General features: G+C 34.4%; 1 protein-coding gene across 1 annotated transcript; it reads left to right on the forward strand.

The window, feature by feature from the left end:
• The first annotated feature begins 1,749 nt into the window (after nucleotides 1-1,749).
• On the forward strand, nucleotides 1,750-24,683 carry LOC126976088 (ras association domain-containing protein 8). Its single transcript, XM_050824278.1, has 10 exons — nucleotides 1,750-2,028; nucleotides 2,441-2,551; nucleotides 4,482-4,600; nucleotides 5,227-5,409; nucleotides 5,937-6,162; nucleotides 7,366-7,482; nucleotides 8,989-9,191; nucleotides 10,469-10,583; nucleotides 17,151-17,277; nucleotides 18,232-24,683. The coding sequence occupies exons 1-10, from the start codon at nucleotides 1,957-1,959 to the stop codon at nucleotides 18,330-18,332; spliced, it is 1,374 nt and encodes a 457-aa protein (XP_050680235.1). The 5' UTR covers nucleotides 1,750-1,956; the 3' UTR covers nucleotides 18,333-24,683.
• The last annotated feature ends 55 nt before the right edge of the window (nucleotides 24,684-24,738 follow it).

Here is a 24,738-nt window from a genome sequence, read left to right on the forward strand (position 1 = left end):
AATAACTATTTATGCTCTGTTGTTCATGAAAACTGGCTGGTTGGCATCATATTAATCACTGACCTCTATGGTGGTATATTCATAGAGGTCAGTGATATTAATTACACTGTTGTCCAAACACTAACTAGAGCATCAAGCCCAATATAAAATGATCTCCCTCGCATCAGTTTTACTGCTGAATGTCTGGCATTATATCTAAAATTTAAGTGTAAATTTTAGTGATTCCATAGTCAGCTTTTTGGAAACGAAACCTGGCTTCATCCTGGGATTTGAGCTTTTCTTCGTGACTGATACTAATACAAAATTCAATTGGAGGATGCAATGGGTCCATAATAGAAAGAGGGTCTGTACTCTCACATATTTAAGGGATTGTTAAAGAAATGAGTTCTATATTAGATCAAGTATTAGATTTTTGTTGTTGAGACAATAATTATATTGAGAAGGATTATTTAATGACATAAATTATACTGTTTACTAAGCTATTTGTTCAAAAGAGGTGCTGCAAATAGGTCAAGGATCCCACTCACCAGCCTTTTACTGTGAAACCCTCTGCTTTCTCAATCACGCGTAAATGACGGTCATCAAATAATTCACTATTAGAAAAACTACTGTTTAGCTATGTTTCTGTAAAAACTATTATAATTATCAAAGTAACAGCATACGACATTTTTAAAAAGTTCAATAGTTTTGGTATTTAATCCTCTTAAATTTTGATAAAGACAGCTTAGGGTGCCCCTTGGTATAAATAATTCCAAATTAAGCGTCACTATGACAAATTATTTTATTAGCCAGTGTCGTTAGTATACATATAGCCGGACTGCTCATCTTTCCACTTGTATATCTTGGAGTCACGTACCCATATGAATTTTAAGCCCAAGTTCTTTAGCTTTCGAACGCGAAGCCGCATGCAAACTTAATCTCATGGGTAAGATGTTCCGCCACATACATAGAGTTCTCATATAACATATTCCTAAGATTGAGAAAAATCGGCAAAGGATTTTCTCACTAGGAAATATTCTCTTGTGACATCACTAGTTTGATAGATTTTTGTCTCGAATGTTCAGGGGATTTTGAATTCGTGGCTTTAGGCTACCGGAGCACAAGACAGAGGTAGGGGTCAGAAATATACTCGTACAATTAATATCAGCATGAGGTTCAGCGCAGATGAAACATCACTCTTTTGACCAGCATTGCGTAGCAACATGCCCAAATCTGCAGCATTTGTTACACTGAATAGTTGGCAAAAGCTGGCTGGGAGCTAGCGTCCGATGAATGCTAGTACCTACCACGGTTGGGGTTGGAGTCCAAATAGCTGTATTATCAATCTCTATTAATATACGTCACTTTATATTTTTCTGGAAGGTCGGGTCAAACCCATATCCATGAGGGATGGAATATTATATGAATTTTGATAAGAAGCATAATCTCCACCGGGATTGGGGAGAGGGATGCCACCGATCATATTTACACAAATGCAATAGAATTAATGAGAGAGCACACTTATATAAACACACAAATTACCAATTAGATAATCATTAGAAATTAAAGTGTAGCAAAGACACACGAAAAGAAAGTTAATAGTAAGAAATTTATCTTAACACTTGTTACAAGCACTCACCCCTACCGCCAAGCTCCAGCTCCTTGATAGGAGTAGAAATAAAAAGAAATGTTTAGCCATTTGACGGCTGTTGCTTAGTAAATGTAAGGCTTAAATTCTCTTTGTTAGGTTCCTACCAAGTGTCAGGCGTCAGCTGTCTTATGATGCCTAGCCAATGTCCGAATCTACGTTAAAAATAATAATAATTGTGTATGGTTGGGTTGAGAATTGGGATGTTTAATGACATCCTAATTAATTTATCTTGATTATTTACTATTTATTCTAACGGGTAGTCTGTGCTACAAGACTCGCAATAATGTTAAACTAGTTCGTTGTGTGTAGTGTTTTGTCTCAAATTAATGGAGCTGAAGGTCTGGGTCGAGGGCATACAAAGGATCGTTTGTGGAGTAACTGAAACCACTACATGTCAGGTGAGAAAATAAAACGTATTTAATTCCACACATAAGCATTATAACATGAGTCGAGAAATTTTGATTAAAAATCATTATTTATTTGAAAACAAACTTGATACTGCAAAATTTTCAGGATCTAGACTACTTCAAGTTCTAAATGTGTTTTATATAGGGTTACTAAGATATTACTCCCAACTACTAAGTTAAACTGAACCTGACTACTGAGCTAAAAGCCCCAGTTTTGACTATCTGTTGTTGCAAACAGTTCTTAGATGAATATTATGTGTGTCTGTTTTATAAAGTATATTAGTATTCAATATATTGATCTCTTGCACTCACATTATGCTATGCCTAGTTTCGGCTAGATAATTTGTGTAATATTTATATTTATACTATGAGATGAGTCATTAATTGTTATATTTGTTTCTAGGATGTAGTCTTTGCACTGGCCCATGCTACTGGTAAAGTAGGAAGGTTTACATTAATAGAAAGATGGAGGAACAATGAAAGACTGCTAGCTCCTCAGGAATATCCATTGAAGGTTAGTGATATAATTCTTGATTAGATTTAAGAATTCACACACTTCTCTTATAAACATAATATATTGTGCACATACACACAAAATAAAGAAAAATGGTGATGATGAGGAGATGAATCAGCCCAGTACTGAAAACCCCTGGCTTTGAATTCCTGTAAATGCAAATAGTTCTTAGATGATGAAGAATATATTTCTCTGTATGGTTTTTCGACAATCGGGATGCTAGGTAGCTACGATGAATGAGTTGAGTGTTATAACAATTTTATAATTGACTTTCTTACAGAGCCTATTAATAACTTGTGTACAGCAGTTTTTATTTTCTTATTGGTGGTTGAGTATTTTTTACTAGTGAGTATTCATTAACAATTTAACATAGATATTTAATTGCTTGCCTACTAACTCATACATTATGGATATAAGCCCCCAGAAACTCCAGATAGATTAATAATAATAATAATAATCATTTATTCAACTAATAATATGTGGTACAAAATGTTTTGTGCCCTACCCTCTGCGATAGGATACCCTGAGTTGCAGAGGCTAGGTCCTTCCGAAAGGCTATACATTATTAAACATAATTAGCAAACTCACTAAAAAGAGGTATGTGTTGTGTGTGTGTGTATGTGTGCGTATGTGTGTAAATGTGTGTGTGTGTGTTTGCGTGTGTGTGTGATTGTTTTATTTATTTCTATTAAGTCTTTGTTAGTATGTCAAACTGTGCACAAGATTAAATAAATGTTAGTAATGGAATATTAAGTTTTAATTTTTAGAATGTTTTCTGTATCATCATATTTTAATACTACTAGCCATGATTTTTAAGAAAGTAGTTATAAACTGATTGGCTACCCCTTTTCAAATCAAAAATATTTTTATTTCATAGGTAAATCATATTACACTTGAAAAATGTATTTTTTTCATATAGCTCATTTGCAAGTCAGTTTTCCTCATAGAAGAATGAGCAAGAAACTCTAAGGTTGCTCTTTTCAAAACAGATTAGGTTTTACAAGTTCTTATTTTTAATACAATTTACAAAACATTTCAATTACAATATATACAAAGTGACAAAACAAAAATAATCAAACATCAAAAACAGAAAGGTTTACATGAGTAAGTCAAAAAAAAAATTAATAATTATAAGCACATGTTATTGAGTACAGTAGATGCAACAATCCACACATACCGTAAAAAATAATGACATTATGTGAGCATTTTATTAAATAAAATATATAATAACTTTAACCTTAAGATAATTAAATAAAGGAAATAAAACTAAATGGAAATAAAAAACATGAAGCACACCTCACACACACCACTCCCACAGATGTTCACGAGCATGACACATGGACCACCCATCACCTCCCTTGACCATATTTTAGAGAAGGGAATGACCCGACCCATGTCGCCGCCCAAGCAGTTGCATTTAAGCAAGATTGATGTTGTCTGTCACGAGAAATCTACCAAATAACATATGAATGTACATCTACATATTACACAATACTTACTTAATGCCTTTAATCCCCCTCCCCACCTCCATGAAATCCTTCCTCACCCTCGTTTTCACTCTTTTTGTAAATATTTTACGTAAATATATTCAACAAAGTAATATTAACTTATAACTAACACAATAAATGATTTATATAAGTAATAGTATATAATAGTCTTTGTCCATTATTATCAAACAATAAGAAAATAAATCTGTGTTCTATCTCCGCACGGATTATTACCGTAATCACTTGTTAATTTAATGTTAACACAGATAATATAAGCTTGGTGTCTGTCTATGTGTGTTGTTTATATGAATGCTGAATGCATTCATATAAACATTTAGTATATGGATGTCTATGCCTAGTTTGGGCTATATAATTTGTGTAATATTATTTATATGCATTACAAAATGTGAATATTAAATATTTTTGTTTGATATTTTTTACAGATATTAATGAAGTGGGGAGAATATTCTAATGACATTCAATTTATATTGAGAAGATCGGATAGCGATAACCAAAAAAATTTACAGAATAATAGCAACACTAAACCAACACTAGGAAATGTGTATGTATTTTTTATAATATCTTCATTAATTCTTATAACTTACAATAATTTATACATCTAGATAGACTATGACAGCTGTCAAAATATTGTACTGTTAACCTCTATATCCCGCAAACACACACACATAAAAATTACTGGTGTATCTCAAGTGTTTGATGTAGCTGCCATGCACACTAAAGTAATCAACCTGGCCTATTGTCATGTGTTGGCTAACAGCAAGACACTCTATCTAGATTTATAAATTATCTAAGCTAATATCAATAAAAAATTAATTATATGTTGATTATTTGTGTACATTTGACGACCCCTATAGCCCAGTAGTTAGCGATCCTACCTACTGCGCTAGAGGTCCCAGGTTCGAATTCCGGCAGGTGAAAACATTTATATGATGAATATGGACATCCATGACTCAGAAACAAACATTTGTTTCTGAGTCATGGATGTTTATATGTATTTATGTATGTTTAAGTAAGTATATTGTATTAAATATATTGTTGTCTTGTACCCATATTACAGGCTATGCCTAGTTTGGGGCAAGATAATTTGTGTAAGAGTGTGTCAATATTATTTCTATCATTTAAAGTTCACTATTTTGTATGTCACAATATGCTTTATCTTTTCTTTAGGCATCAAAGCACACCCCAGTCAAATGTACAAGACAAGCAGAGCTCACCAAATAAATTAAATACGGGACCACTAAATAATGTAAATACACCATCTAATAATCCTGTGGGAGTAGTGAAAGGGGTTCAACAGGCTAAAACTCCAGAGCCAGATAGCACAATGATTAAAGATGTTCCGCCTTATAGGTAAAATTACAAATAATCTTGTAATATTTTCTCTAAATACGGTTTTTAAATTGGTATATAGGGGAATCTGTTGTACCTTGGCACTATGTGTACCCAGGCCATTAGGCTGATTTCAAAAATTCATTTCAACTGACTATTCATTTTGAAAGTAGTCACTTACTGCCATTAAGCTGGTGTTTGGTGTTATCGACATTAGAAAGTATTTTGGGGAAAAACGTAAGTATTTATAATAAAGGCTCAGTCATTTTTGTTATAGTTAAGGTTACTATAACATAAATGACTGAGCGACCGCCCACAGGCTATTAAATTATATAATTACGATTTTACATTGTAAGCATATTTTTGTATAAAAAATAAAACCCCCTGAGTTTGTTGCGCCTGTTCTTCTCAGGTCTGAGGCATACCTACTGGAATGGGTGGTCGTTTTTGACTTTCAATAAGTAATATTATATCCTATTTGGAATATTAATTTTGAATAATTGCCAATTGAGATTGATAACTTTTTAATCAGTATATATTTTCTTCAGAGACCCACCTCCGCCATACAGGTCACCCCCACCACTAACTCAGGGTCTACGGAAGTCTCCGAGCCATTCAAGAACACAACCTAATCACATGTCGCCAGTAAACGTCCCTGATGATATAGAGAGGAATCCGGAAGCTGTCAGTTATAATAGTCAGTACAGGGAGCTCGTGTCACTTGTGAACTATCAGAGGGAAAAACTGTCTACACAGCAAGTTGACTTAATAAAGGTAAGCTAATGATTAAATAGAATTTAAGTAGCACCTTTTTAGGGTTCCGTAGCCAAATATATACCCTTATAGATTCGTCATGTCTGTCCGTGTATGTTACAGCCACTTTTTTCCGAAACTATAAGAACTATACTGTTGAAACTTGGTAAGTAGATGTATTCTGTGAAAAGCATTAAGATTTTCACACAAAAATATAAAAAAACAATAAATTTTGGGGGTTTTCCATACTTAGAACTGTAACTCAAAATTATTTTTTTCGGTCAGAATTTCTTACTTTTTCAAACACCCTGAGTGGCACTGCTTTGCAATGGGCAGGACGTATCACTTTCCCTCAAATGAACTTCTTAGCACATTTTCTCATAAAAAATTTTACTGTTAGATGGTTCACGCTACGAGGAATAAATTTTGACTGGGTACTTTTGTTTCAAATGATTAACTTCATCCTGTGCAGAGGTGCCTCCTACTGGTGAATGTCCTTAGTCGCCTTTTACGATACCTTTGAGAATGGGTGCCCAATTTTGGATAGGTGTCCTTTAAGTATACAATGTCCAGATGATGATGAGATGTTTCCCATGTGTGGGAATATTGTAGAGTATAGATTTTTTTTTGATCAACGCGAGTGTTACACATTTTAGTAAAATAGTTTTCAAAGGATTAAAACGCGTGTATTTAAAATTAAGTTTTTGCGTAAAAGTTAATAAAGATAATACTTTGAAAAGTATTTTATTTAAATTGTACAGTAATTCAATTAGAATTACATCGTAAAAGAGTTTTTAGAGCAAGAAAACAGAATTATTAGACCATCCGCCGTACAGCCCCGTCCTAAGCCCTAATGATTTCTATACTCTCCCTAAAATAAAGAATAAATTGCGTGGTCAGAGATTTTCATCATCTGAAGAAGCTGTGGACGCCTACAACGGCCATTTTGGAGACCCCAACTTCCGAATGGATTGGTTGCTTCAATGATTGGTTCCATCGTATGGAAAAATGTGTCAAATTTCGCGGAGAATACTTCGAAAAGCAATAAATACATTTTTAAATAGTAATGTTGTGTCACTTCCTTGACTCCCGAAATTTTCAGTGCCGCCTTCGTAATATGTGTAATCATTTTTTGACTACATTCACAATTGCCGTATATTATCATATATAACAAAAAATTGGAAAATTATTGGATATTAATTTTAACTTAATTTGTATTTACAGTATGATGCAGAAATTGGGTTTTGGGAGAACAAGGGAAGAGAACAAGAGAGACAGGTTGAGCTGATTCAACAGCAAATAAGTTCTGCTGATAATCAGCTACGGATAAGTACAGAACAGGTAAACGGATCTTCATTAAGATACAGATATTTAGTGCCCGACCGACGGTCATCGCTTACTACATCGGTTAAATGTAGCTATAACAATGAAAACATATGAATGCCTACATGCGCTATTAGTATGTATCTTCAAGGATTTTAATAATTATATTTATATTTCAAATATATAAGGCAAGTGTGTGTGGGCAAGTCGGTCACGGGAGACCCCGTAGAACATTCGTCGACCAAATTGGGGACATTTTGAGAACAGGAGAGGTCCGAAGCACCGCAATCGGCGAGCATGTATGAAAAGAGTAATGAATGTAGAGGAAGCGCGTGAGGTTTGTAAGGATAGAAGCAAATGGCATTCTATTGTCTCTGCCTACCCCGACGGGAACAAGGCCTGAGTGTGTATGTATGTATGTATAATTCACAAATAAAATTTGAAAACAAAATTATAAATCTACATAAAATCTCGTATGCCTTGTTCAACTCGCTGGTTGTGGCTTCATCTACGGGATCTACTTTATGTCGTCGTCGGATACGTCACTCGAACGGTTAGCTCAGTTGGAAGAGCACTCGAACACAACGCGAATTTTATTTGTGAATTATAAATATAATTATTATGATCCTTATATTAAATCCTGTCAGCACAAATTGTAGAGAGACGAACGATCCGGTTTCCTGGCGTACCTAATTATTATTACTGACCTCAACTGAAGTCAATTTTGTGTGATTCGCGCGGTGTGTGCCTTTTAAGGCTATATTTCAATAGCACACTACGGTGGAGCAACCAGTCGCCGCTGCCAACAAAAATTTTACAGCTTTTATAGGGTTACTTAGTTAGTTTGGTGGCGCGACCAGCTCGGACGCGTCATGACTCTGGTGTCTGTATGGTGTCTAGTTTCGTAGCTTACGGACACCCCGGTGACGTGACAGTTTGCGCCACTGTGGTGTCCCGATGAAATATAGCCCTTAGAGTTGAGTGCTACAGGTCAGATTTGGTTGTTTCGGCGATTTGATTTGAGTTCTTTTTACGATGGTACAGACTCTTCGCGTGCAGGTCCGACTGGACTGGTTTTATTCACGGACTAGTATAAAAGAAGGACTCCGCGCCGTGATATTAGCAAGTGAAGCACCTTTATGCTAGTGTGTGTGAAGTTACGGGGTATACCAGTAACACAATTTTTTCTCCCTTAGATAATCATATATCCACAAATACTTTTATATTATTGTTTTTACACTTTTTCACAACGCACAACGGCATTTTTAAAATATTTTATTGCGACGCAAACTGATCTCTCACAGAAGATGGTAAATCTCATAATGGCGGCCGATCGGCTTACTGGCTTGTTATGGTGCCTCACTGTTATGTAAAGTGACACGGAGTCCTTATTTTTTACTCGTCCGTGGTTTTATTTAGTTTGATATAAGTAACGCTTGTTCGAAATAAAAATTCATTTAATCTTACCAAAATCTCTCTCTCTCTTTCATAATATATTTTAATATTGCTTCTAATTCTTTAAAGATTCAATCACTAAATTATGTGGAGGAAGAGAGTGAAATCGTAAAACAAAATGAGAAGACCTTGAAGTCGGAAGTAGTACTGTTGAGATCAAAGCTGGCGAACTGTGAGACTGAACTGCTGCAGTGCAAGAACAAAATACGGAAGCTGTTGGAAGATATACACAATGAACAGAGGATGATCAGCTCTCGGCAACAAGAGAACAGGTGAGTTTCAGTTTTATTTTTATGGAAGCGGAGCTTTACCGGAGGGTTACCCGATCTCTATAGAGGGCTATTCGCGCGATTTTTGACCTAGGTCCTAAAGAATCATTAAGAGAAAAATTTAAAGAAATAAACATTTTGACTGTTGCTTCTCAATACATTTTTGATAATGTTCTGTATGTTCATAAGCACATTGAGGAATTTTCTAGAAACTGTGACATTCATAATGTTAACACGAGGAACAAACATAAACTTGTTATGCCTACTACTCGGTTGGGTCGAGTTAGTAAGTCTTTTGTTGGGCGATGTATATGCTTCTACAATATGACCCCAGAAAATGTACAAAACAAATGTGTTACGAAATTTAAAAGAATTGTTAAAAAACGTTTGTGTGGGTAAGGTTATTATAGCATAAACGATTTTCTTAATAACACCACGGACTGGGAATAAAGCGAACACCCTCAGGCTCTTTAATTATAAATGTTTATCGTACGATATCACATTGTAATCCATATTTTATATTTAAAAAAAAGCCCGCTGAGTTTCTTGCGCCCATTCTTCTCAGGTCTGAGGCAGTCTCTTTTGAATGGGTGGGTCCTATTTGAATAAAAATATTTGAATTTGAATCTCATGAACACCGATGTCCAAATAATCAAAATCAAATCAAAAATATATTTATTGACATTATTTTAAACAAACATTAACATAATTTGGGTTAGTGACCTCCGCTAAGCAATTAATGCCTGTTTTGAAAGACACCACACTTCCTAAATTTCAATTCTTAATGTAGATTTCACCAGTGGGAGGCTCCTTTGCACACTATGCCGGCTAGATTATGTGTACCACAACGGCGCCTATTTCTGTGAAACAGTTATGTATTAGCATTACTGTATTTCGGTCTGAAGGGCACCGTAGCTAGTGAAATTACTGGGCAAATAAGACTGAACATCTTGTGTCTCAAGGTGACGAGCGCAAGTGTTCTGCCGCTCAGAATTATTGGGTTTTCAAGAGTCCTGTGCGGCACTGCATTGTAATGGGCAGGGCATATCAATTACTATCAGTTGAACGTCCTGCTCGTCTCGTCCCATATTGTCATAAAAAAAAGATGTCCACTCTCTCTTGCAATAAAAGAGAAGTGTTGCCGGCTAATAGGTGTGTTTACGCGCTTTCTTTTACATAAGAGGAGGCAAATTGGCGAGACACGTGATAGGAAGTCGGGATGTTTGTTATGTATACCGTTCCAACCAGAGGCTAATAGAGTTTTTCCTGTTATGTTACAGACAAGCTTTGGAGAGGTCGATGCTGGCTGAAATGGAAAATCTTCAGACACAGATCCAGCAGGCGAAGCACGCCACAGAGATCAACCACCTCACAGCAGAGAACTTGAAACGGGAGGTGAGTGAGATACGCCTGTTACCATAAATATTATACATGCTCGAAGGACCAAAAAATATTTAGGTTCCTTGATTGACACTACACTCTTTTCGTGATAATTGATAAATGCTATTTCATTGTATTGCTATGAAATTAATACTCGAGTATTTAAAATGTTATTTATAATATCGATTGATAATTTTTTAATTATATTGCTTATTCTGATAAATTATTCATGCTTAATGATGAACGCGCGATTGTCTTGCTGCTTTTGTGCGAACTAATTAATAAAATCGTGTGTATATGTAAACTGCTGACAAGTACAACTAATACAATATGCGATTTAGGTACAAGATCGTACACATACACCAGTGTTAACTCTAAATACAGGCTAATTCCTTGTGGCGTGTGAGTAGACTTTAATAAAATTGATAAGCTAGTAGACTTAGATCTATTCTGCACTAGAGTAGCACCGGCCAGGCAGTTGTTCAAGAACGAATTCTTTGACTATTTTTTATGACAAAAAGGGATAAGACGAGCAGGCGTTCAGCTGTAGTAATTGATACGCACTGCCCATTAAAATGCAGTGCAGCTCAGGATTCTTGGAAAACCCAAAAATTTTGAGCCGCACTACAATTGCGCTCGTCACCTTAAGACTTAAGATGTTAAGTCTCATTTGCAAATTAATTTCACTGTGTTACTAATTGCTCTATTTTAAAATGTTTACTAATTTACTTGATCATGATAAAAAAAAATCCACAAGTTCGTGGTATGAATAGGAATAAGACATTCATTGAAAATATTTAAAATGTAATTTAATTAAAATGTTTTAGTTATGTAGTTTAATTTATGTATTTAAGTTAATGCTTGTTTGTGAACTATATTTCTTGTTAAATTTTTGAGCATAAATAAAATAATAGCGAAGATGGTTTCCCTACACGCGAGCATGCCGCATACAGCTGACCATGCGAAAAACACGAAAATTCTAAATTAATTCTGAAAATTTCCAATGATTGGCCTTGCGATTTGTTTATGGTCATTGCAAAAGCCAGTTTTTTTTTTATAAAAATAAGGGACGAGACGAGCAGCATGTTCAGCTTATGGTTATTGATATATTGAGCCCATTACAATGCAGTGCCGCTCAGGATTCTTGAAAAACCCCAATAGTTCTGAGCGGCACTACAACTCCGCTCGTCGCCTTGAGACATAAGATGTTAAGTCTCATTTGCCCAGTAATTTCACTAGCTACGGCGCCCTTCAGACCGAAACAGTAATTACACATTACTGCTTCACGGCAGAAATAGGTGCCGTTGTAGTACCCGTAATCTTGCCGGCATCCTGTGCAAAGGAGCCTGTCACAGGTGCATAGGGGAACTGTAGTCGCTTGACCTCGAACGGCAATTCTGTTGAAAACTTCGGAATACGTGGAATTAAAACATGTTCTACTTTGTTTTTTCTTTTATAATTGTTGCTTCAATGACATTATTCCTGAGTTTCTTTACAGTCCATTGCATAACCGAGGTAGATTAATGTTACGCAACATGATAATAACGAAACCAATTTTTAGTTGTAAATTATGAGTTGGTAATCGAAATAATTCTAGTGAATTGTGAAATTCTGTAGAATAAGTTACCACATCATTTTGATTGATAATAGTATCTATAGACTTAAAGGAAAAATACTGTCCTGGGATAAAATTTTGAATGTGCCATGTTGAGGTTATCGACATCTCTGTTTTTTGGTTCTAACATTGTTCTTTCGCTCAACTAATTGGACGTAGTTCCTGAAAACCTTAAAATTAGAGTGCACATTTTAAGGAATTCGTGTTTAAAATTTAATAAATATTAGTGTATTCCATACATGTGGGTTGGGCCACTAAGTCATGATGCCATTTAAAGAGTGACAGTAGGGTTTCCATTTTTTGTCAGTCCGTTTATATGAATCACGTGACCAGTTTGTGTTCTTAACTCAATTGTGACATGATTCTGGTTTGGAACGATTTTTTTAATTACGTCCAATTATGGTTTTTGAATTGGTGCGCTATGTCAAGATAAACATGCTGATTAAGCTCCTCCGTTGATAAATCCAATGGAGATGTTAGCTGCAATTTTAGCATCGCCATTATGTAACAATTGTTTTGAAAACGCATCTGCACCGTGATTTTGTTGTAAAAGTACACGCGTATTAGCTGTCAATGTGAGTAAAAATATCGCCACAATGATTTCAAACACACGTTTAGTTGATCGTGGAATAACCGGAAGAGTCTGACGGAATTTGCCGGATAACAGAATGTTATCTCCACCAATTTAGCGATGTTGCAAGCTGGTGTCTCTTCTATTTACATTCTTAACCAACAAAGTCGCTGCTATTCCAGATGATGCCAACGCTAGGGTAGTGTCATTCTGCGATCGGATCGTCGCTAAAAGCAGACGTGATATCAAAAATTTTTTTTCAGTTCCTGTAGTATCTTAGAAATAAATTCCACCAGCTTCTATCTAAAAATATAAATAAATTAAAATGTTTTATAAAAAAATGGCTCTGTCGTAAAACCTATTACTCCACAGCTGAGTTATCTAAGTGATCGGACAGCCTGGGAGTAGATTATGATTATTTTATAGCGATAGAAGTGACTTTATTACATACATACATTTAAATTTTTAATTGGTAATATTTTAATATCATTTGGGAGTTTATTATAAAATATAACACAGTCCACTTTAAAAGATTTAGCAATTCTACGGAGCCTAGTAGATGGAATTGCACTATACATAGTACAATTAAACTTAAGAAATGTTTTAAATAAGCAACACTGCCTTAAAACAATATTTTGTACTTTATTGCTATAAATATATTTTAATGATTGCATTATATAGAATTTTTGTGGGCTTGCTCTGTGGTCGTGTGCCGGGTCGTCTCCTTCCCTCAAATATGCGCGAAGGTTACGATGGCTGGTCCATGTTGTGTTTGTGGTGCCAGGTCGGTCGAGGTGTTTGTTGGATGCAATTACTAATTGTGACAGTAATCACGACCATCATGTTCACGAAGCATCCTTACACAGACAATGAATTCAAGCTCTAAAGGTTGATGCATCCAATATACAATAATTTATATTTATACAGGTAATTCCTTATTATTTTTCATGAAATAATTTATATTCTTTAAACACGACTCATATATTAAATGCAGCACCTTACAAATTAATTTGTTATGTGTATTACGTCCATTGTAAAATACTCTATTTGATTGAAAAGAGTGGCCGTTGAGTTTCTTGTATGTTCTTCTCGCGAGCTCAACTTTTTACGAACATATGGTAAATTCAGTAATTTAAAGGAAATATTTATAGTGACGGTTCAAAAGCGCTTAGTTTAAGCCTTATTGAATAAAGTTTATTTTAATTTGATAGTATTATTGTTTTCACAGCACTTTTGTTGAATTCTTTTACAAGTATGTGTGCGCAAGCGCCGAATATATGAGGCGATTTTGGAAAACTAAAGTAATTTGACTAAGCGAATGTGATCAGAACAAAATTAAGAATATAACTTATACACAATATAATAATTATATGTATATAAATTTTCAAATTAAGTTTGTACCAAAACGTATAGACAATGCTATGGGGCAACGCTGCCATTATTAATACAATATTTGTGATGCAAAAAAGGGCTTTTCGCGCTATTTATAACCTAGGTCCTAAAGGAAAATTCAAAGAAATTAACATCTTGCTTCTCAATATATTCTTGATAATGTAATGTATGTTCATAGGCACATAAGTGAATTTGCTTGAAACTGTCATAACCACAATGTTAACTCCAGGAACAGACAAATGCTTATAATGCCTACTACTCGGCTCAAGTCGAGTTAGTAAGTCTTTTGTGGGGCGATGTATATGCTTTTACAACAAGATCCCAGAGAATGTTCAAAACAAAAGTATTACGTTATTCAAAAGAATTGTTAAAAAACGTTTGTGTGGTAAAGGCTACTATAACATAAATGACTTCCTTAATGATACCACAGATTGGGAATGGAGCGACCGCCCTCAGGCTATTAAATAATAAGTTTAATTGTACAATATTAATTTGTAAACATATTTTTTTGATGAAAAAGAAAACCCGCTGAGTTGGTTGCGCCCATACTTCTCAGGTCTGAGGCATTTGTTGTGGAATCGGTGGTTGTTTTTTTGACTTTCAATAATGTAATAATATTTTTATTCAAAATAATGATGTCACATCCTATTTTGAATAAAAATATTTGAATTTGTACAATAGACGAATATATGTATGCCATATTAAAACTAAACGTATAAATGCGATGCAAGTGGGTGCACACACTGTAGCGAATAATTGCGCGGTGCGAAGAATTAATGTATCGAAATTATCGATTAAGTCACGCGCCGCGGCAAATGACGAAGCGACCGGCGAAATTTACCAACGACCCGCGCGGGCGACTGAAACAAATGCACATGCTTTTAATTAATTTTTTGTATGAATAAACATGAAATCGACTTATTATTTTACTGCTTCATAACTGCTACATTTATTTATGTAGAAACAGTTAATTATTTTAATTTAAAAACCCTTTTTTCAAGGGTGTCACTGTCACGACAAGTTGCATTCATAAAATATAAAAGATCTGTACTTAGCATTGATATTTAGTTCTATTTCTATACTGCATTTACGTGATGACATTTTAATGTAAAAGATATTAGAGTCGCATGGCCAAAACGTAACTCAGTAGAAAATAAATATTATGAAAACAAAAGGAATTATATTTTACTCAGTGGAACATTAAGATGCTCAAGCTGAGACAAATTAATAACATTTAGCAATAATCAGTTTGCTTTTTATGAGAACTTTAAAAAAATATAATGGTCAAATGAACTAAGATTACAAGATAACCCATAAGTATCAATTAGCTTTCAATATCAAAACCACTTTGTCAATGTAAAAAAATGCTAGTAAGTTGGATAAATTCACTCACTTATACAGAAACTGAAGAACGTTTAACACAATCATAATATTAATTTAACATTCACTCATTTGATCGCAAACACACATTGACTCACACACACTTCATTATACCTCTCACACCTTACTTATCACTCACAACACACCCAATGCTATGCAATGCAATGTTTATAACACACACACACCTTACACACCTTATTTCTTAGTATACATACTTTTTAGATATACTTCTTAGAAGTTAGAGTTTGATTGTCTGTAAATAATATAATCAATATTAATAACCTATGGAAGAGCGGAGTCTTCTAAGGAGGCTCCAATGATGAATATTGGCATAAAAAGGCATAAAAGGCATTTATTTTCTCAAAATTGATTCCTTTAGAATTCTTTTTGATGTCATTTCTTATACTACTAGATACTACTACCGCTTCGGAAACAAATGGCGCTCTGAGAGAGAAGAAGCGGCGCAAGAAACTCTCCCAGCATTCTTTTTTTATGCGCTCTTTTCAATAAAAATAAACAATATTGTAAGGTCGCTATAAAATAATCACAATCTAGTCCCAGGCTGTCCGATCATTTAGATATTCAGCAGTGGAGTAATAGGATTTACGACAGAGCCATTTTTTTATAAAACATTTAAATTTATTTATAGATAATGCCTGAACAGTGGCTGGGACTTTATTGTAGAAGTGTATACATTTACCCTTAAAGCTATTATGTATCTTATGGAGCCTACTAGAATTAGTTACAAGCAATCCCTTATTTCTAGTGTTATAATAATGAAAATCACTATTAAGAGCAAAATTGATTTATGTACATACTTGCTAAAGAAAATAAACATTTTGTATTTTGTAAAACATTTGTATATTTCTTTTTCGTCAAATATTGACTTTGGTACACAAAAATAAAAAAAGAAACGCCCAAATACTACGTAATAAAAAGTGGGACTGCCTAAGTAAAAATTGTAATTTATTTTAGTATAAAACGTGCAATAATTTGTCATAAGTTTGGAGTAATAGTAATTATAGTATCGCGATTGACCGCAAGTATAATCCGGCTAAGTTTGAAAGCGATAAGTTGCTTATAACGTAGTGGATTTCGGCTATCTCCTATTTTTTTTACAAGATAGCCGTCATCTGTCAATTTATCAATGACTGCACGTTTCATACAATCGAGTGAATCGCTTTTTTCTTAGAGAGTTTCGCTAGGCTGGCCACGGAGTCGAGCGATAGCCGCGGCGAATACTAAACAATTTTAGTTGTTTTCGCTGCGAACTGTGAAACTTTTATTTTTTTTACGGTTGAATATTCATAAGAATATTATAATCGAAGGTTTCGATACTCGAAAAATTTTTCTGGATATATTCTGTATTTCTAGTCAAATAGTAAAGTACACAATTCCTTCCAAATATTACGTTCTGAACCAAAAAACTGTTAGTTTCTAAGTAATATGGAGATAACTTTGATAAGGCGAACTTAACTGTCCGTGGCCCTCAAACTGTGCCGCGCGGATAGTCCGCCAGTTAATGTTACCGAGTCGTAGGTTGATAGTAAACACAAATAGCAGGTAAAATTCTGATTAAGTAATATTATTTCAATATTTTAATTAGTGGACATATACTTCACAGGTGGGTCTGCTAGAGACGGCCATTATGGAGAAGAAGCGTCAGGTTGAACGTTTAGTGCAGGAGATGAAGGAAGCTAACCTGCAAAGCTTGACTGGAAGTATGGATGAGCTGAGACATCCTTTAGATGGTCAGTATTTGTAATATTTAAAGATTTGTTATTTTTTTAAAGTACCCTCACTTCTGGGATTAATTGCACAAATAAAATTTAAACACAAATTTCATGAACGATACGGGACGTATCGTTGATAAATATTGTATGTCTTGTTCAACTTTCAGATTGTGGCTGCATCTACAGGATTTAACACTTCAAAACTATTATATTTTTACATTAAAAAAAACATCTCTCAGAAAAATCATTTGGCATCCATAATTTCAACGACTCTCATCATTTTCTAATCTAAAACTGATACAATAGGTTTATGGCAGCTGAAGTAAGAAATAAAATAATAAAATTAAAAAGAAATACAGGTATAACTATCGCCTTAAGGATGTCTTCGCTAAGGACAGAGTAAAATTACCTTTATACACCGATGCACATACTCATCTCTCCTGTTCTATAAGCGCTTGCATGGTGTAATAAATGAACATATAAGTCAGACTTATTATTATTTAATTCCCTAATCTCCAACATCGCAAAATATTACACCCATAATTTCAATGTCTTACAAATTACAAACACTACCACGGCTTCGGAAACCAATGGCGCTCTGAGAGAGAAGCGGCGCGAGAAACCCTCCCAGCATTCCTTTTAGCGCACTTTTTTAATAAAATATGCAAAATTGTACTGTCATTGTTATTGCTATTAAATAATTATAATCTAGTTCCAGGCTGTCCGATCGCTTAGATATTCAGCTGTGGAGTAGGAAGATTTACGACGGAGACATTTTTTACTAAAACATTTAAATTTATTTGTAGATAATGCCTGAATAGCGACTGGGACTTTATTATAAAAATATGTACATTACATTACAAAAATTCAGTCTGATAATATTTCCCTAACGCGCCAAAAGATGTGTAACATCAAAAAAACCTTAAAAAAATGGAATTCGAAAGCTATATTTTAAAGATAATAATATTTCAGGCATGTGTAAGTCAGGCAGTGCACGAAGGATTATCGGGTCACCGCGGCAGCTGGAGAACGCCGCTCCCACCAATAAAAACCCGCACGGGGTGTGGGTGTAGTCATCGGTCTTGTATCAACCAATCAGAAACCAGCGGTACAGCCACCGATCTTGTATGAACCAATCAGCAACCAGAAGCACAGCCACCGATCTTGTATGAACCAATCAGCAACCAGAAGCACAGCCACCGATCTTATATGAACCAATCAGCAACCAGCAGCACAGCCACCGATCTTATATGAACCAATCAGCAACCAGCATCACAGAAGTGGCGAAAATAATGAAATTTGACACTTACTGAAATATAATAATACATATTTTATGTATGACCAGGCCTGGCTCACTTCCCGTGTAGGTATCGATCGAAATCGCCCGGCGGCCCCGACAGTGTGGCTATTCAGAAGGGACTCACAAGCGAGCGGTGACGCACGCGCTAGCTTTGTTCGTCACCTTCTTCACGTAAAAAAGGTTGTGGCTCCATCTACAGGATCTACTTTACAGTTGATAACATTGTCAACCCCAATAATTGCACATTAGAAATTTGACTTGAGATGTCGCTCATTTAATCTAAACAATTTGTTATTTTTTAAAGTGGGCCCCGCATCGTACATAAATTTTGGTTACAAATTTAATTTGTACAATTAATCCTAGAAGGGTCATATCACTTTAAAAAAATAAAAAATAATCAATTGTTTGAGTTTTTGTAACGTAGTAATAATTTTGAAGATCTAAGAATTTTTTATGGTAGTTAAAATTTTGTAGCTTACCTACAATATGGTCTCAACTTAGAATAATAACGCTCAGAACGTGCCCAAGCGAAACGAATAATTTCAATGTGGCCTTTTAAGGCTAAATACGTTTCCCGCTGCCTCAGTATCACGCTGTTAAGTTCTATGACAATCAGCGCGCGAAATTGAATTGAAATAATTGAAAAATGACTCACAGTGCAGTGAAAGAGTGTCACAACGCATCTCATAATAACCTAAGTACTATTTCACAACTTATAATTTAAGCTAATAAATTCGTCAAAACGGCAAAATATTTTGTAAGCAAAACAGACGCCACTAAAAAAATATGTTGCCAGCTATGAAAGTGCTATTTACCCGGAGTTCCTCCGCTGTTTTTGTGTTTATTGGTAGATATTGATATTACCATAATATATTCGAAAAAGTTGAGCTCATGAGAAGAACATACAAGAAACAATATTTTCCATCAAATATAATACATTGACTGTAATATATACAACAAATTAGTTTGTAAGGTGCTTCATCCAATATATAAGTCGTGTTTAAATATTATAAATTATTTCTTAAAAAGCAATAACGAATGAACAGTATAAATATAAATTATCGTATATTGGATGCATCAACTGGAAACGCATGGGGCATTTAAATGGTGACATAGAGATCTAACCACAAAGTCAGCCATATATGAAACTATTTGCATTATATATACTAGCTGCCCCGACAGACGTTGTTCTGTAGATAGTAAAAAAACAACTGTTTTATATTTCAAAACATCAAAAATTATTTCGTAAATATGCTCCCTGTTGTTAGAATGAAATTGTTTCACAGCGGAACTGTCAAACCGTGCGTCACTACATTCTCTCATAGAAAATATGTCCATACAAAACAAATATTGAAAATAAAAATATTTATGGGTCCCAAATCGAAATAAAAACTACCCTATCTCTTAAGCTAGACCAAACTGCACTCCATGAAGTAATTACCATTAAAATCCGTTCATTAGTTTAGGAGTCCATTGAGGACAAACATTGTGACACGAGATTTATATATATTAAGATTTACAAGCTTGGTTATATATAATATAACTGTCACTTTCATTCTCATTAGCATCATCAGTCCGTGAAGATGGAGCAGATGTATTAATATTATGCAGTAAAGAAGAACACATAAAAATACTGACGTTTCCTAGTGTTTCGTGTTAAATAGCACAGAGTTTAAACGATTTTAGTTCTATGTGGCACAACAATTTCCGAAAGATGCCTTTTAGCTGTTTGGCTTTAATACCCTAATCATTATAACCACCACGCTATACTTATGTATAGCTCATAAACATATTTACGATGCGGCCATCTTGAATTTATAAATAAATCCCAAAATTTGTTCTCTGCGCCCTCGAGAACCTCGGATACGATATCAATATTGTTGACATAATAATATTGCGCGGCGGCCATCTTGGATTTCAAAAATGATCCCGAATTCGTTCTCTGCACCCTCGAGAACTTCGGGTAGGATATCCATATTGTTTGAAATAGTTAAAAATATGTTTTTTTTACAATTTACAATTGTAACAAGTTACACTTCAAAAATTGTTGCAACAAAATTTATTCGTGCTGTTTTTATTTAATCCTAAATTTATATTTTATTTCTTCTTTCTTATTACATATTATAATCTAGTATTTGTCACAATTGAATGATTTAGGGAAATGTTTATTCACTTGCAACATTATTCGGCTGTCTGTGTGCGTGTTGGCGAGTGTAAGTACGTGACGCTCACGCACACATTAATTTAAATGTTACTTCTATATTGACAGGAACTATGAATGAAACTATCGTTCTGAGCCTTATTATTCTAAGTGTCTCAATTACAAGTTTACCATTTAATAGTGTAGATTGTAACGGATGTCTTGTGTAGTGGAATAATGATTGGTTATACAAACTAAAATTTGATGATGACATAATCAGGACTTGTAATACATCTGCTAGTTGTGCCCCGCGGTTTCACTTGTATTTTATGACCATAATAGATAGGTAGTGGATTTTCTTCCAACGTACTTCACATATCAATACCTGAGTTCCAAAGGATAACAGTTTAGAAAACGGTTTTAAAAAAAATTTCAAACAACCATTCCGGGTTGTTACTGTATGAAGAAATATTGGAAGTAATAAAATACTGCATTCACTTATCGACTTCTTTCTCTTTGGCAATGATGAGTTAGCGTTTATTGAGCAATTTCTCATACTTAATTGTTAAATCAAATCAAAACCACTTTTCATGTAGGTTACGGAAATGACACTTATGAATGTGAAAAAAATATTTTTCTTATTGAATTTACCACCACTTCGTAAAGGGCTGAGCTTAATGAGAAGAAGTAGCAAGATAATCATTACCACTCTTTTAAATCAACATACACATTTTTATTATTACACACACACACTTTGGAGCTGAGGTGTCGATATATTTTACTTCTACTATTCTTCTTCTAGCTTCAGTAATAATTATCAAAAAAAAAAACATACAAAAATTAATTATTCAAATCTGTCACGTAGATCAAGAGATTGGTGTGTTCAAACAAATGGGAGAACTTCGGCTTTGCTAAAAATTAGTACAGAATCTTCACGTCCTTAGACCTATAATTTTTAGGTCATTTGTCAAGTAAATTAAGATTTTACTACAATATTTATATACCCATTGGTAGATAATAAGAAAAACTTTAAAATTTAATAAATCTTACTTATCTCCACTCTTATCCTTAACGATCTTTACATAAGTTCACGATATATGATTGCTTTTTGCTTAAACGCTTCATACATATCTGTTGGTCAGGAATTAGATCAGCTCCTAACCAGTACCGACTTACCTAGTAGCTACCCTCCATATTTCTTTAATCCTTCCAAATTCACTGTATGCTTGCGCAAGTTATCCTACACGCCAATGATTTATGTCATCGCTGGCAACGAGTTTTTGACATTTTTGCGATATATTTCAGAAACTTTATTTATCTCAAAAATAATAATAAATAAATGCTATATAACTTAAAACAAATAACATATTATACAGTCTTAAGTCAGACTACGCCTGCTTAAAGGATAAATTTAATTTCAACCAAACGATAAAATGATATTTTTTTATGGTAATGGAGGACAAACGAGCGTACGTCACCTGGTGTTAAGTGATCACCGCCGCCTCTTTCTCTTGCAACACCAGAGGAATCCATTAATTAATTTCAGTCGCGATCCATTTACTAAAAAAACGCGTTCACCTTCCTTAAAGGCCAGCAACGCTCTTGTGATTACTCTGGTGTTGCAACAGAAAGTGGGCGGTGGTGATAACTTAACACCACGTGACCCATACGCTCGTTTGTCCTCCTATTCCATAAAAAAAACGAACCTGCTCCTCTAGGGATACGTCCCACCGTTCTTACCACCAAGCCAACCGTCCAGATGGCACACACCAAAATCTTGGTATGTTTGTCCAATGCACTAGCAAAGTCCTTTATGATTATGTCATCCATCTTGGATGATGAACAAAACTTTTAGCTTTTGATAATTTATACGTCTAGATAGTCCCTTGCTGTTAGACAGCCGATAAAAACAGGCCAGGAATATTAGTTTAGAGTGCGTGACAAGCTACATCTTACACTCGCGATTTGTATGACACTGTGTGTTTGTGTGCGTGAATAGCTCCAAGTAGAGATCAACTCTCAACTTAATTTTTTTTCGACGTTTTCACAGCTGTTATAATCTATCTAGACGTATTAATGATCTAAGCTTTTTAGCCGATGGTAACGTGTGTTTGAGTGATTCGTATTATTTATTTTACGTTATTAATGTGTTCAAATTGTGTGTCATACCTAAATAATGTCACAAACTATATTAGGATAAGATTTTTACAATAGTGTTTTAAATTTTTTCAAAGTATTAATTCTTGCCTTTGTTTTTCTAAATATGTGGCTAGCCTACGTGCGGTCAACCGCTAGTATGAATAGGGCCTTAGATAAATCAGGATCACATTCTAGTGTTTGCTTGTAAAGTTGTCATCCACGCCATGGAAGTACTTTCGAAGGTAAAACATTTACTATCTTCGAAAAAAATTTTTGTTATGATTTTTCGTAGAAAAAAAATATTGGACTTTGACTGTGAAAAATTTTGAAGCCATTCTATTATTACTTTATTTCAAATATGTTTTTTATTACTTACTTACTTATTCAAATAGGTTTTTTAACGGTACTCAGTCAAATTATTTGTGGACCTGACGCCGATGACGTCACATCGTCGCTTTGTTACGGTGTGCAAAACAAGTATCACTTGGATTTATTTATGAAGGTGTTGTGAGTATGATTATTATTATAATTATGAAAAAATCTGGACTAAGTACAAAAAGTAAGTTAACCTATTAATTTTTCTGACAGTATTATTATAGCGACACAGAACAACAGAAACTACAAAACAATAAACAACAAGAGCTAAAACGTTACAATAAAATCTTTCTCCAATAAATTCTGCACTAAGCAGCTATAGCACGAAAATGTCACATATAAAAAACAATACCTAGTGAAACTACAAACCGTAGTGACGCAAAATGACGAGCGCGGGGGTGGTGAAAGGGGAACAGGAGGGGGTTTTACGTTCCAGCGAAGTCCAATTATAATCAGTTTTAGTATGAGGCCTTGCCTCTGACCTCTACTATATACCACTGGACTGGCGACTGTCAAATTGCTTTTGTGCCTGTTTGATATGCGCCATTTTGGCGCTGTTGGCCATGTAGCGAGAGTCTGCGGTACTAAAACAAATGACAACCTCAGCTAAACAAACATCGATAGATTGTGGGAAACTATTTACAATAAAAAATGTGTACTTTATTATGATGATTCTTGAAGTATAAATAACAAGGAAATCGAACGAAATTAATTCAAATTGCAGAATACTTCAGAGTATTGTACGTTCCTTTGCAGCCTTTTGTATTATACGTCAAAACTAGTTCTCTGGACGCTCGCGAGTGGCGCGCACAAAAAAATTTGCTGTCAAACATATTGAACAGCCTGTCCAGTTGTATTTACACAGGTCAGTGGGCCTCGCGCACGCTAATCACGATCTTTTTAATAAGAGACATATTTATTCGGAAACTCTTATTTTTTACCATTTCCGAATTCTATGGTGTGGATTGTATAAGTTGAGTTACAAACGAGTGTAATTATTATGAAAGAAATGAAAAGTTTTAGGTTATGTTTCATGTTGATTAAAGAACGCAGGTATTCAATATAATTAATTGTAAGTTGTGTTGTGTGTACATAATTTTATGTGCCATCAGCAATATGTATTGTAAAAAAAATATGATTAAAAGGCCTACAATAATATACATGTTTAAATCTAGTCCAGAATGTACGCCATTGCAATATTCACAAATGATAATTTGGTTGTTTACAACCAACAAGTTTCCTGTAAACAAAATACCTAATGGTAATAAATAGCTTATAATAATTATGTTCATTTACTATATTTACTTAGATTTCGAGTGTTTAAATATAACCAAATGTATTCATATTATATTTTTTCGGAATATTCTAGGTACTTAGTTTAATTTTATATATTTTCTGTATGGTTGCTATTAGATAGAGAACTTGTGTATTATATTTTAGAAGAGAATAAATATATAGATGTGTCTTGAATTTTATTTTATTTCCTGTGAGGAACTCTTTGGACAATTACTCTCTATTTTGAATA

This window comes from Leptidea sinapis, chromosome 2 (assembly GCF_905404315.1).
Source record: "Leptidea sinapis chromosome 2, ilLepSina1.1, whole genome shotgun sequence".
NCBI lineage: Eukaryota > Metazoa > Arthropoda > Insecta > Lepidoptera > Pieridae > Leptidea > Leptidea sinapis.

Bases quoted from the DNA above. Each gene is read 5' to 3' on its own strand.
- LOC126976088 (XM_050824278.1), top strand. From the start codon at position 1,957: ATGGAGCTGAAGGTCTGGGTCGAGGGCATACAAAGGATCGTTTGTGGA. The intron at 5,410-5,936 runs GTAAAATTACAA...TATTTTCTTCAG, and splicing joins AAAGATGTTCCGCCTTATAG to AGACCCACCTCCGCCATACA. The intron at 17,278-18,231 runs GTCAGTATTTGT...ATAATATTTCAG, and splicing joins GCTGAGACATCCTTTAGATG to GCATGTGTAAGTCAGGCAGT.